Source organism: Mastigoproctus giganteus, chromosome 6 (assembly GCF_048544385.1).
Source record: "Mastigoproctus giganteus isolate SK-2022 chromosome 6, ASM4854438v1, whole genome shotgun sequence".
In the NCBI taxonomy this organism is placed as follows: Eukaryota; Metazoa; Arthropoda; class Arachnida; order Uropygi; family Thelyphonidae; genus Mastigoproctus; species Mastigoproctus giganteus.
The window spans coordinates 221849990-221863327 of NC_143580.1; the positions used below are offsets into that span (position 1 = coordinate 221849990).

The 13338-nt window shown below is 38.0% G+C and overlaps 1 protein-coding gene across 3 annotated transcripts in view; it reads right to left on the minus strand.

Annotated features, from left to right (window-relative positions):
• Positions 1 to 13338, minus strand: part of LOC150085010 (leucine-rich PPR motif-containing protein, mitochondrial-like) — a 380604-nt gene that overhangs the window by 214780 nt on the left and 152486 nt on the right. For all 3 annotated transcript variants that reach the window (XM_090376735.1, XM_090376734.1, XM_090376736.1), the window contains exon 15: positions 1330 to 1427. In XM_090376735.1, the coding sequence (XP_090232861.1) occupies positions 1330 to 1427 (98 nt within the window). The remainder of the gene's footprint in view (positions 1 to 1329; positions 1428 to 13338) is intronic.

Here is a 13338-nt window from a genome sequence, read left to right on the forward strand (position 1 = left end):
ATGAAATAAAACAAGATTTCAGAAATTCAGAATCATATTCAAAGAAGTTTCCACACATTTTAATACTCCATTTTTTTTATATGCAGATATGAAGAAAATTCAAAGGCAAATCTGAATGCTTTTTTTTTTTTTTTTTTTTTTTGTTTTCACAATACCAAACATAAAAACCCAAGGCATGTCTATTTAGTTTTCCAAATTCAAATTAATGAAGAAATGTGCAGCACTAAACAATAATCAAATGAAAGCTGAGAACTGCAAAGAGTGGCTGAAAAACACATTCTTAACAAATTAAGAAGTATATATCCCTTTTTGGATAATTTAAGGTCACAGATATACAGAATAGTTTAGGCTAAAGCTTCAGGTTACATAGGGAGTAAACTGATGTACAAGTTAGTGCAATTGCTTCATTTCTGTATGTAGTCAACTACTTAAGTAGTTATAAATTGGCATCATTAAGTATATCTCTTATTGTGAACACCTTCACAACAAGTGCCACGATATTGCACTACCTCGAATCAGTAACGCTTCACCCATACGGCACCTTTTTGGAGCTTATTGACTCCTCATCAGTGGGTGGGGACGTACCCTGGTGTTGCAATGACAACCCAGTTGCAAAGTATAATTCCACAATATGTGAGATGCCTGATGGTGTGGAGTAATTTAGTTTGCAACAGAATACTTTGGGTTGTTATCATTGAAACACCAGGGTACCTGCCCACCCGCTGATGATTGTTGTTTTTTTTTTTTGGTTTTAAGGAGCATTAGCAACTAAGGCCATATTGCTCCGGGGATATGCGGTGGTCATTCCCTGACCTTTCCGCATCCTCCGTATTTGGTGGGCACGGGCTCGAACCCCAGTCTAATCAACCCGCTGATGAGGAACAAAATAAGCTCAAAAACCGTGCCGTATGGGTAATGGTATCCGCTGAGAATAAGTAACAATAGTCTTCTCCTATGGTGAAGCATTACTTATTCGGGGCAGTGCAATATCATGGCAACTTGTGAAGGTATTCACAATATGAGATATACTTAATGATACCAATTTATAACTAGTTAAGTAGTTGGCTATGTACAGAAATGATGCAATTGCACTAACTTGTACGTCAGTCACAGATATATTAATGAAAACATATGGTTCCAAATTTGCTGGCCAAGTTCTACAGCAAAAGGAATAAAATTAAAACTCAATACTTTTAATTCAAGTGCATTTCATATTTTATATTATGAAAACAACAGATTTCATTAATGTAAGTTAAAAATGGAAGAAAAATTAAAATAAAAGATTCATTTTAAAAATCAGATTACTTTTATAAAATATGAAAACCATACCTTTACTACAGTATGTGCATCTTCAGTCTCTTTATAGGCAGAAACCATGGCTTTGAGTAATGTTATATATAAAGGTAGATGGGTAGGATATTTCTCCACTGAAATTTAAATAAATTTAATTTCAATACAAGATTACATATTGCATTAATAAACATAATTATCCTTTGTATCTAACAAATGTGATATATTCATTATTTACAAGGAATATATAACAGGACCTTTTAAAATGAACTCTAAAAGCAAATATGCTTTTATTTGAGGTCATTCAAAGTGGGTGGCTCACAAATATTTCAAATCATTTCCTTCTGAGCAATTATAGACCATATTTTATTCTGCACATGATCAATCATGCTAAGTAGGATGCAATTTCAAATTATTCTAGAATAAGGACTGCAAAACAGAAGAGAATATTCTATAACAGGCGATTAAGTTTTCTGATAGCACTGATTTATTTGTTTGGGTTTGATATGAGTCAATAACATTTTGAGCTCACCTTCAGCAAGGCCAAAATCTGAGGAGCTGTCTTTGTCCCACTTGGTTGTTCTGACAAAAAAAAAAAAAAAAAAAAAGAACTGAAAGAGACAATCAACCATTTATCAAACCAGTTTTCTGTTGGAAATGAGATAATTTCTATTTCAAGATTAACAATCTTTTGTTTACTTAGATATCAATGTTGATAATCAGCACTGTCTTGGCAGTCACAAGGATTCCACAGTTTTCAGTTTTGTAGAAAGTTGTCCAAATTCTGAAGAATAAAAAGGATGGGTCCATGGAACTTAAAAGATTTTTACCCAATACCTAGTGATTCTGTTTTTCTGAAAACTTTGGACACTCTGACATATAAAATATTTCAAGTTACCTTCAATCAATTGTGAGGCCAAAAGCTGTCCAACCTTCATTTGTCTAAACCAGGTGTCATCTGTTCACTGCATGGGACTAAAAAAAAAAAAAAAAAAATCTCCTATAATCATTTCTGATTTAATTGCAGCCTTTGATTTGGTTCAAATCACTCACCTCATGCAGTTCCTTCACAGCTACAGTCGGACCTCTCTTTAACAAACTTCCATAAAGTGAAATTTTCTATTAGCAAAACTTTTTGATTTCCCCTTGGTCATTGACAAGTAGTTTCCGTATAACAAACTGATTTCGAGAGACCTGGGTACGCATTGTTCGCACCTCTGGCCTTTAGGCAATAGAGCTGATGCTGTAGAAAGCACAAATTAAGAGCTAAAAAGATTAAGAATTAATCCCTTTAGCTTTAATAGATAAAGATGTTAATTCCACAAATTAAGAGCTAAAACATTTTACAATTTAATGGTACCTGTAAAACCCTGCAGGAGGGTCTGTAAACTTTTTTGATTTACCACAATGTAGAAAAGCAAATGCTTTATGCTACTGAAACTCCTACCACAAATACCAAAAGGTTTTCAGGTTCCATAAATGTTTCATATGCATGATTCGAGGATATTACATGAACAATTTTATCCATTTCATAGCACACCTGTACAAGAACTGTTGCCACATGAATAAATACAGAAACTTCTGCCAGTGGCTCATTTTGCAATGTCCACATGATCCTCAACTGCTTAGTCATGTTCCTTTTATAGATGAATTGTGTTTTACAAGACGCAAATGCTCAACTCACAAAACATTCATACTAAGCCAAAGAAAACTCACATATGACTGACAGTCATATATATATATATATATATATATCTTTATTTCAGTCATATATACTGAAATAAAGACTTTTTGACATCCCATCCATAATGGACCATGCCACATAGCTCGTAATATAAAAAACAGAACAGCTTTGTATGCTAGAGCAGTGGTGATTTGCATGCAAGTTGAAGTGATAAAGTAACAGTTATGGCACATAGCAAAGATATCAGAGAGTTTCAAAAGGGCAAGACTGTAGGAGCTCATGCGTAGGGTACTTCCATATTAGAAACCACATCTTTGTACACCTTACCTGCCTACTGCAGGTAAGGTGTACAAAGAATGGTATCTGATAGTATGAACCAGAGCTCAATATTTGTAAAAGAATAAGAGACATTTACCTCAATATGATACGTAAAATACTTCCTTATGATACTCTCCAGAAATTAAAATTAAAACAATTAAAAAAACCCCAAAAATCTCACATTACAGTAAGAAATAATTAACAATAATTAAAAATCAAATGAACACAATTAAAAATTAATTTAATTTAACGCAATTAAAAATTAAGTAAAAAATTAATTTAACGAAAAAAATGCAAAACGATTTTCCTTCCTGAAGCTGACAATGGTTTTCGACCATATATCGTGATCACAGGAATGAAAATTATCGAATAGGGGTGAGCACAGAATTTAAATAGGGATTATTTGTCTTCGTGCATGCACGTAAAGGACCACGAGTTGGAGATTATTTATGGCCGACGAACACGAACAAAATTCTCATGTAACTTAATTTCCGACGGTTTCTGCAATTAATAGTCTCGTATAATTACGTTGGACACTAAGTATTTGGGTCTTGTTAAATAAAAAAGTATGTTTTTCATTAATGGCATGAAGGGCTAATCTGACGCTGCTGAACGAGAAGTACAAACTGAGGCCACGTGTTGATTAACAAGAAAATTCAGAGGTAACCGTGTAGAACCCTGATAAGACAATCACAATCACCACAAGAAATGTTGTATACTAGGTCATTTATTTGTGTCGCGAACGAGGAAAGGACTGAGCTTTGTTCAGTATAGTGTGTAATTTCCATATTGGCCTGGCTACAATTTTAAATTCGTTATCTTTAAAAAATCTGTTAAGTTGTGTTTGTGCCACTGTTCAACATATGGGACAGAAATAAAGTATTTTTTGATATTACTATTGTTGGTTGGTGTATTTTTTTGTATTCTTATCTTGTACCCTAATTCTGTCTATTGTAGCAAGTGGGTAACCCCTGTTTAAGAATCTGCTGGGTAATATTTGTATTTCTGAGCCCAAAGCAGATTCTGTCATTGAATATTTATAAGCATTGTAGGTGAATCTTTCGTAGGTGAATGGGTGATAGGTGTTATAATGTAGAAGCATACCAGTGTTTGTAGGTTTACGATAGATGTTAAATTGGATTTTATTAGCATCCCGAGTAAGCGTGAAATTTAGAAAATTTAATGAGTTAGTATCCATATTCTCCCTCTCCAATGTAAATTTGAGTCTAGAATTAATATTATTAAATGAATGTAAAATGTCTTGGATAGTGCTACTATCGGTAATGACTAGAACATCGTCTAAATACCTCCCACAGTATGTGATATGGGGGTAGAAACGGCCTCAAATGTATACATTCAATCGTTGAGAGATAGATCTCTGATATTAGGCCGCTCAAGCTTAATCCCATTGGCAAAACCAGAAATTTGTTTGTATACTTTGTCTCGAAAGGTGATACAGTTGCCTTCAACTAAAAGCTTCCTCTTAAGTGAAAAATTTGCTTAATAGGAAGCTTCGTATAATTAATCGGTATCGAGTTATTATTTAACATATTCCAAAGAATATCTAATGTGTATTCAACATTTACATTCGTATATAATGATGTAACATCTATATATAAGGGTGGGGGGTTTTTTTTTTGTTTTTTTTTTAAACTAGTTTACAAACTTTTGAAATGGCATACCAATGCATTCCAGCAGAAAAAGGCTCTGGGTATATGTATTTGAACATATATGAGTATATACATTTGGACAAATTATACCTATACACTTTGACACTTTTAACCACCCATATTCTACTTATTTCCACTTATGCCTAGGCTCTATTTATAGGTTGGATTTTACAACTCAAGCATGCTTGAATATTCATGTTCATTAGCAAAGTACTACCTTCTGTCCAGATTACTTTGCAAATTCTGCCACAACCTACTTCACTTTTTCAGGGTACCTTGATATTCTGTCCATTCCCTCTTATTTATCAACAACATATGATTACAATTTTATTCCCTTATAAATGATTTTATTACTTTAATACTTCATCTAATCAATCAATCCAAATTAAATTAATAATTATTACAATAGCATTGAGACTACCTTTCATACTACTGTTATTAACCATTTGTAATAACTTTCTTAACATTCTAATTCATAGCTAAATAGCTTACCACTGGCAACTTGTTAGTTACTATACATTCATATGGGTGTGCCCTCTCTCCCCACTGGTATGGAAGTTAAAAACCATATGTTGTCCCAGACAGATTATCATGGATGCCAAGATGTTGGCAATGATAATCCCTCTACACCAGCGGTTCCCAATCAGTGGTTCACGAACCCCCAGGGGTTTGCACTAAAAATTCTGTAATGGCATCTGCTTAGATTTACATAGGTATATTATTGTAAACTATAAAATATAACTAATAATAAACAATGAAGTAAAATAAAATTAAATAAAAAGTAAAGAATTTCCAAAGAAAGAATCTACATCTCCCACAATTCCTTACAATTAGTTTACTATCTTACAGTATATCATGTTAAATAAATGTTTTCCATGCTAATTTTTTTTTTTTTTCTTTTTTTTCATTCTCAATGATCATTGTTATGAATAGGCTCTAGGCTTGAACTTCTGTACATTGTATTTTCAGGAAATACATACAAAGAAAGATTGTTCCAAAAAAGAGAAGTTGAATGAATAAATAAGGAAGAAGAAGAGTTGGTTCTGTGAGTTTGAACTTTGAGAGTAAAAGCATGTTGACTGATTTCGGCACATGTTCGGACTGCTTTGAAAGAGAGAGTGGGAATCATAGAAGCCAATTCAGAACAGTGCCCATGCAAGTACCTACAGAAAAGGCATGCAGCAGAAACACAAAGTCTGTGAGACAGAGTGGAAAGACTCTGTTAGAGATGAGACGTTAATTAACCTAACTGCCCTCTTTTGAATGGAATCTAGAAGCATGAGAGAGGTTTTGGGGGCACCGCCCCAGGTGTGGGAACAATATTCTATGGTAGGCCGGATTTGCGATTTCTACAGAGTCAACAACTGTTTGGAAGAAAAAGTAACGCTGAGAGCAAAAGAGAAAACCCAGTTTTTAGATGCAGAGGAAGCAATATTTGTAATATGCTTTATGCCAAGAGAGAGAGAAAGATTAGAAGTCAGGGTAATCCCCAAGATCTTGCCTAAAAATCGGAGTGACATCGAAGATAAGCATAGGAGCAGAAGAATCCTTTTTGCGAGATATAAAACAGGACGGAGTTTTAGAAGGATTTAAATCCACAAAGTTGTCATTGCCCCACTGCAGATCAGCATTTGAGGAATTGGTAGCGGATATTCGAGAAGTTGAAGCTGATTGAGAAGGGCGAGGTTTCTCAAACTCGAAAGTGGAATGCAATGTGCTATCATCAGCAAAACTAGGGATAGAATTTACGGGCAATGGAAGAATGCCATTAATATACCAGAGGAAAAGAGTGGGAGAAAGGACTGAACCTTGAGGAATTCCAGCATTAGTGAAGAAGTCAGAAGACGGCGAGCCATCTACCATCACCCACAGTGAGCAGTCAGGGAGAAAACTGGATACCCAATTACAAAGAACAGCTGGCAAACCATAGGATGGAAGCTTATTTAGAAGATCTTTATGCCAAACACAATCAAAAGCCTTTGAAATGTCAAGAGCAATGGCTTGAGTTTCACCAAACTTTTCCATTTAATTTGTCCATAGATGGGTAACATGAGCTAGAATATCACCAGTGGGATGACACCGACAGAATCCATACTGGCGATCGTTGATCAGATGAAAGATTTTAAGAGTTGGCAGTTAATTGATTTTTGTATTACTTTGGAAAGAGTAGAAGAATTGGATTGGGACGATAACTGGATGGAAAGGAATTGTCACCCTTTTTAGGAACTGGCTGGATATCAGCAAATTTCCAAGAAGAAAGAAAAATACCTTTAGAATCAGAAAGCAAAACAAAACAACACAAAACAGGAGTAAGTTCAGGGGCACAGGTTTTGAGAACAAGTGCAGAAATACCATCAGGAACTGGAGCTTTCATAGCATCAGATTAATCAAAACGATCAACATCCTTTTGACAGAAAACTACAGGATTCATTGAATGGAGTGCACTGGAAATGGTTTGAGATGATTTACCAAGATCATTAATATACGAGTTGGAGGAAAAATGGGATGCTAGCAGGTTAGCTTTATCTTTGGCTGATGTGACAACACAACCATCTGGTTTTGACAGAGGTGAGAACAGAGATGGGCAAAAAGTTTTTTACTCTTAGCCTGAAGAAGCAAGTTTTTTACTCTTAGCCTGTTCAAAATCTAGTTCGGACTGATTAATAACTGCTTTTACAAAGTATAAATAATACTTAATAATAATTTTTATTATTGCGCAGTGTCGCTTATAAAAACGTAGTACTGGAAATATTTTATAATAAAAATTCAGAACTATTATACGATTTCAGAGAATATAGGCTTTGCAGTTCACGATAAAAATATTATGCTAAAAGGGGGTTCGCGAGTCAAAAAAGGTTGGGAACCGCTGCTCTACACTAATTATAATAATAATAATGATGTTTTCATTATCTCATATTCTTCGCTAATTTTGGCTTTCTCATTTTGGCTTTAAAACTAAAAATTTCAAAATTCCTACGCCCCACCCACTTATGGCATCATCATTATTGGCATCTATAATGTTTTGTTTTTTAATGTATATTCTTTTAATAACTTATTATTTTAATTTTATTTCAAATGTATATAACATATTTTGGTTTTCACCTTTTACTTTTATTACTTCTCTCTCATTTCTTGTTACCATTCTTTACTTCTCATATAACTGGAAATTTATACACTGACCACTGCACTCAATTTTCTAATTAATCATTCATTACATTATATATGTGTATAGGGACACATGCACTTAGCTAATAGAGAAATATATGTAATTAACTAAGGTGATTATTTTGCATAAAGGATGAGACTATGCATAAGATTTACGGGTGAATGGGTTAGTGCCTGTGAACGTAGTGAACTGCCGAAGTAGATATAATTGGCATCGTCTTAATTGTATCTCATATTGTGAATATCTTCACAACGAGTTGGCATGCTATCACACTACATTGAATAAGTAATGCTTCACCAATGGAGAAGACTAATGTTGCTTATTCTTGGCAGATACCACCACCACCCAGATGGCACCATTTCAAGGTTTGTTGGCCTCAACTCAGTGGGCAGGTAGGTGCCCTGGTGTTGCAATCGTGACAATCCTGTTATGAAGTATAACTCCATAATATGAGAGATGCCTGATGGAGTGCAATAGTATAAACTAAGGTGATTATTTTACATACAGCATGAGACTACGTGTAGCGTGTACATTTTGTTTGTAGTGAACTGCCGAAGTAGATAACTAGCATCGTTTTAATGTGAATGGTAACACATATTGTGAAGGTATTCACAATATGATATACAATTAAAACAGTGCCAATTATCTATTTCAGCAGTTCACTACAAACAAAACATGGTGCAAAAGCACTAACCTGTTCACTAGTAATAAACTAACACATACAGAGAGAGAGAGAGAGAGGCAAGTTCATTTTCAAATTTCACTCGATTTTTTCAAGTTCGATTTTTTATTTGTGTTTTATTTTATCACTGTTATATACAGGATCCAGTCACATTATTATGACCACCTATCTAGTATCCAGAATATGCACCTTTTACAGCATGTACCACAGCCAGCCGCCGTGGAAGGGACTCAATAAGTCCATGGAAGGGTGCTACGGGTATCTGTGACCATGCAGACTGCAGTGTACCCCAGAGTTCCTGTATGTTCCTTGGTGGAGGATCCAGCCATCTGATGTGTCGATCAAGGTGGCCCCATAGATTTTCAATTGGGTTAAGATCCGAAAATTCAGTGGCCAAGGGAGTAGCATGAAGTCTTCGTCATGCTCCTCAAACCACTCACTGACAATTCTGGTGACATGGCATGGTGTTATGTCTGCAATGGAGGTGGTCTTGCTAATAGATACCATCGCCCCCAGGGAACCTGGTCAACATGTACGGGTGTACCTGATCAGCGACGATTGATAGGTAACCATTTGCATTCAGAGTGCCCTCCAGAAGTATCAGCGGACCCAAGCCATGCATGAAAACATTCCCAAGACCATAATGCCAGCTCAACCAGCCTGCCTTCTGTCAACAATCGTGTCCCAGTGTCTGTTCTCGAACGTTTCATGCCTAATATGCCACCGTCCATCCGCTCGGTGGAGCAGAAACTGTGACCCATCAGAGAAGGCCACCCATTGCCACTCAGCCGGGGTCCAGTGTCGGTACTGCTGTGCAAACTGATGGTGTTGTTTGCAATGAATGGCCGTCAGCATGAGTGCTGTCACTAAGCATCTGCTCCGGAGCCCAATGTGCAACAGGGTTCGCTGCACTGTCATGCTGGAGACCTTTCTGGTGGCCCCACGTTGAGCAACAGTAGCATGTCGATCGATCCTGACCAACCGTTTCGGTCGACGTTCACCTCTGGGATCAATGGCACGTGGGGCTCCACAATTGGCATGTCGGGTCATCAAACTGTCCAGTTCGCCCAGTCTTGATACACTTTCACCACTGCAGCATGTGAGCATTTCACAAAGTCTGCTGTTTCGGAAATGCTGGCACCCCTGGCCCAATAGCCGTCAATCTTGCCTTTTTCCAGGTTTGATAGGGCACATGATTTGCCCATGACAGAGGCTGTTACTGTGTTCACAGACGCCGAACATCAAGCCTTATATGCTTGCAGTGTGTGAACTTGACACATGCACTGGTGATTCACTAGGCGTGTGTTATGTCTGCAATGGAGGTGGTCATAATATTATGACTGGACTCTGTAATATATTTAAGCAGCCAGTTTTATATATTTAGATCTTCCATTCTGAAGATGGCTGTAATTTATACTTGCTCCATTATGAATTTTTTTTAGTGATATCGGATACGACTTTCATTATATACACCAATGAGACAAAACATTATGACTACCTACCTAATATGATGTTGGTCCTCCACATGCAGCCAAAACAGCTCGTACCTGGCAAGGCATGGACGCTACAAGATTTCTAAATGTCCTGTGGTATATCTGGTACCAACACGTAACCAGCAGATCCTTTACCTCTTGTAAGGTCCATGGTTGAGAAACTGCAGATCGGAGTTGCTGTTCCAACACAAACCACAGATAGTCGATGGGATTGATGTCAGGGGAATTTGGAGGCCAGGGCAATACCTAGAAGTCTTCCTCATATTCAGTGAACCAGTCTCGAACAATCCAGGTAGTGTGACATGGCGCATTATTCTGCTGAAAGATGGCACCGCCAGAGGGAAGACCATTGCCATGAAAGGGTGTATCTGGTCAGCAATGATGTTAGGTAGGTGGTAGACAAAGTGCCCGGACATGGACGACTGGTCCCAGGGTATCCCAGCAGAGCATTGCCCAAAACACGACACCGCAGCCACCAGATTGTTTTTATCCCATGATGCATCCAGGCGCCACACTTCCCCAGGTAAACAATGCACATATACCCGGCCGTCCACATGTTGCAACAAGAAACGTGATTCATCGGACCAGACAACCTTCTTCCAATCACTCAAGGTCCAGTTTTGATGCTCACGTGCCCATTGTAGGTGCTGTCATTGGTGAACCATGGTTAGCACGGGCAATCGGAGTGGCCTGCAGCTATGCAGCCCCATTTTCAGCAGGGGTTCATTTTACTGTGTGTTGTGACACATTACTCCCATCACCAACATTCCAATTACTGGCGAGTTGTGGCAAAGTTGCCCTTCTGTTGCCACATACCACCTGGGAGAGCTTTTGCTCACCTCGAGCATCGATAAGCCGTGGTCATCCAACACTTCACCAACGATTCGTGGGTTCCCCCCCCCCTCCTCGGACCACTTTCGGTAGGTGCTAACTACGGCTGACTGTGAGCACCCCACCAGCTGTGCTGTTTCAGATATCCTCTGACCCAGTTGTCTGGCCATTACAATTTGGCCTTTGTCAAACTCGCTTAAGTCCACTGCCTTTCCCATCTGAAGAACAAGAGTAACACTCATTAATGGAGCTCAGTATCAGGTGTTTTTTATACAGGGTCCTGACCCGTGCCGTAGTTCACCTGCAGTTGCTTTGATCTGATTACAATTCGCTGGTTATAATGTTTTGGCTCATCAGTGTACCGAGGCATGCCTCTTCCTGGTTCTGCTGGCGACAAATTAGATTTTACAAATTTATTTTTATTACCTTATTTCAGTCTGTTCACTGATTTGCAGAGGGCCCACAAGGCGTGCACCCCCATGCGGCACAACATCACTTCGCAATAAATGTGTGGGCAGGTATGGTCGGTGACTGCTTAGTCAGCCCATACCTGTTACCATCCCGCATGAACTCCGCTAAATATCGGATCGGTTTTGCAATAAACCCATGTGTGCCTATTTTAATATTGGCAATAGTGTAATGTCATGCTATTAGTATTCAACACTTGTTACTTGTGCTGTGTTTGTATAGCAGTTTGTTACTTTCATTCTTGATTGATGTTAATAGATTGTCATTTAGGTGCATCATTCCAGTTATTAGCCACACTCTACAGCATTTTATGATTAGCAATTCTCCATATCAATTAGTTTAAAACACTTAAATTTTTTACTGTTAATTTTTAACTTTTAACTATTAAATAAATCTATTTTTCATCCATTTTACACACCTGAATTATTCAATTCTATTTGCTCTTCTTTATTGACACCAGGACCCCATCTTATGGGATGGGCAGTTGTGCTCCTGGTACACTGGAGTGCTACTGTGAGATACTGTAGCTCTTGGGAACAAATAAATATTTAGCAGTTCACTACTAACAAAACATGGTGAAAAGACACTAATCTGTTCACTAGTAATTAACTAACAAAGAGAGAGAGAGAGAGTCAAGCTCATTTTCAAATTTAACTCAATTTTTTATTTTTGTTTTATTGTTTATCACTTTTATATAATATATTTAAGCTGCCAGCTTTATACAGGGTATCTCAAAAATATTGGTACAAATATTTAGGGGGGTAGGTAACATCTAAAGGAACGTGAATTGCATAGGAACCCATAACCGGAAATGTCACAGGAAAGTAGTAGCAGAGGCACAAAAAGCAGAAATGACACAAGACAGTAATTAGTGGGAAACATTTATTTTACATAATATTAACAATGGAGTACGAGATGGATGCATTTCATGATGTTACAACAGATGCTCGAAGGTTCCACCATGAGACACAGCATGGATTGGCGGACACGGTCGAACACACCTGGAGTTTCTTTGCCGGTAGCAGCAGCAGCGCAGACAAGTCTCGCCACGAGATCCATTTCCGTCTCCACAGGCAATTCATACACGATAGATTTGAGGGCTCCCCACAGAAAGAAATCAAGGCTCGATAAATCAGGTGAGCATGGGGGCCAGGCAACTGGTCCACCACAGCCAATCCATCGACGCCCAAAACGCCTGTTCAAATGGTCATGAACACACCTTCCATAATGGGCAGGCACCCGTCATGTTAAAACCAAATGTTGCGTCTCACATTTGCTGGAACATCGTCAAGTAACCCTGGTAGAACTTGTTCAAGAAAGATCCGATATTTAGTGGAGTTCATGCGGAATGGTAACAGGTATGGGCTGACTAAGCAGTCACCGACCATACCTGCCCACACATTTATTGCGAAGTGATGTTGTGTCGCATGGGGGTACATGCCGCGTGGGCCCTCTGCTAATCCATACACTAGGTGCATGTCTGCCAGCTCACAGTTCATATACCGATGCATGCTCTTCGTGCGATGACTACTGCTTGAATGAGTAAACCAGAAATTTTCCCTCTCGTGAACTGATGAACAGTGCCGTGTACCGGTTATGGGTTCCTATGCGATTCACATTCCTTAAGATGTTACCTACCTCCCCTAAACGTTTGTACCAATATTTTTGAGCCACCCTGTATATTTAGATCTTCCATTTTGAAAGTGGCTGTAAATTATTCTTGCTCCATTATGAAT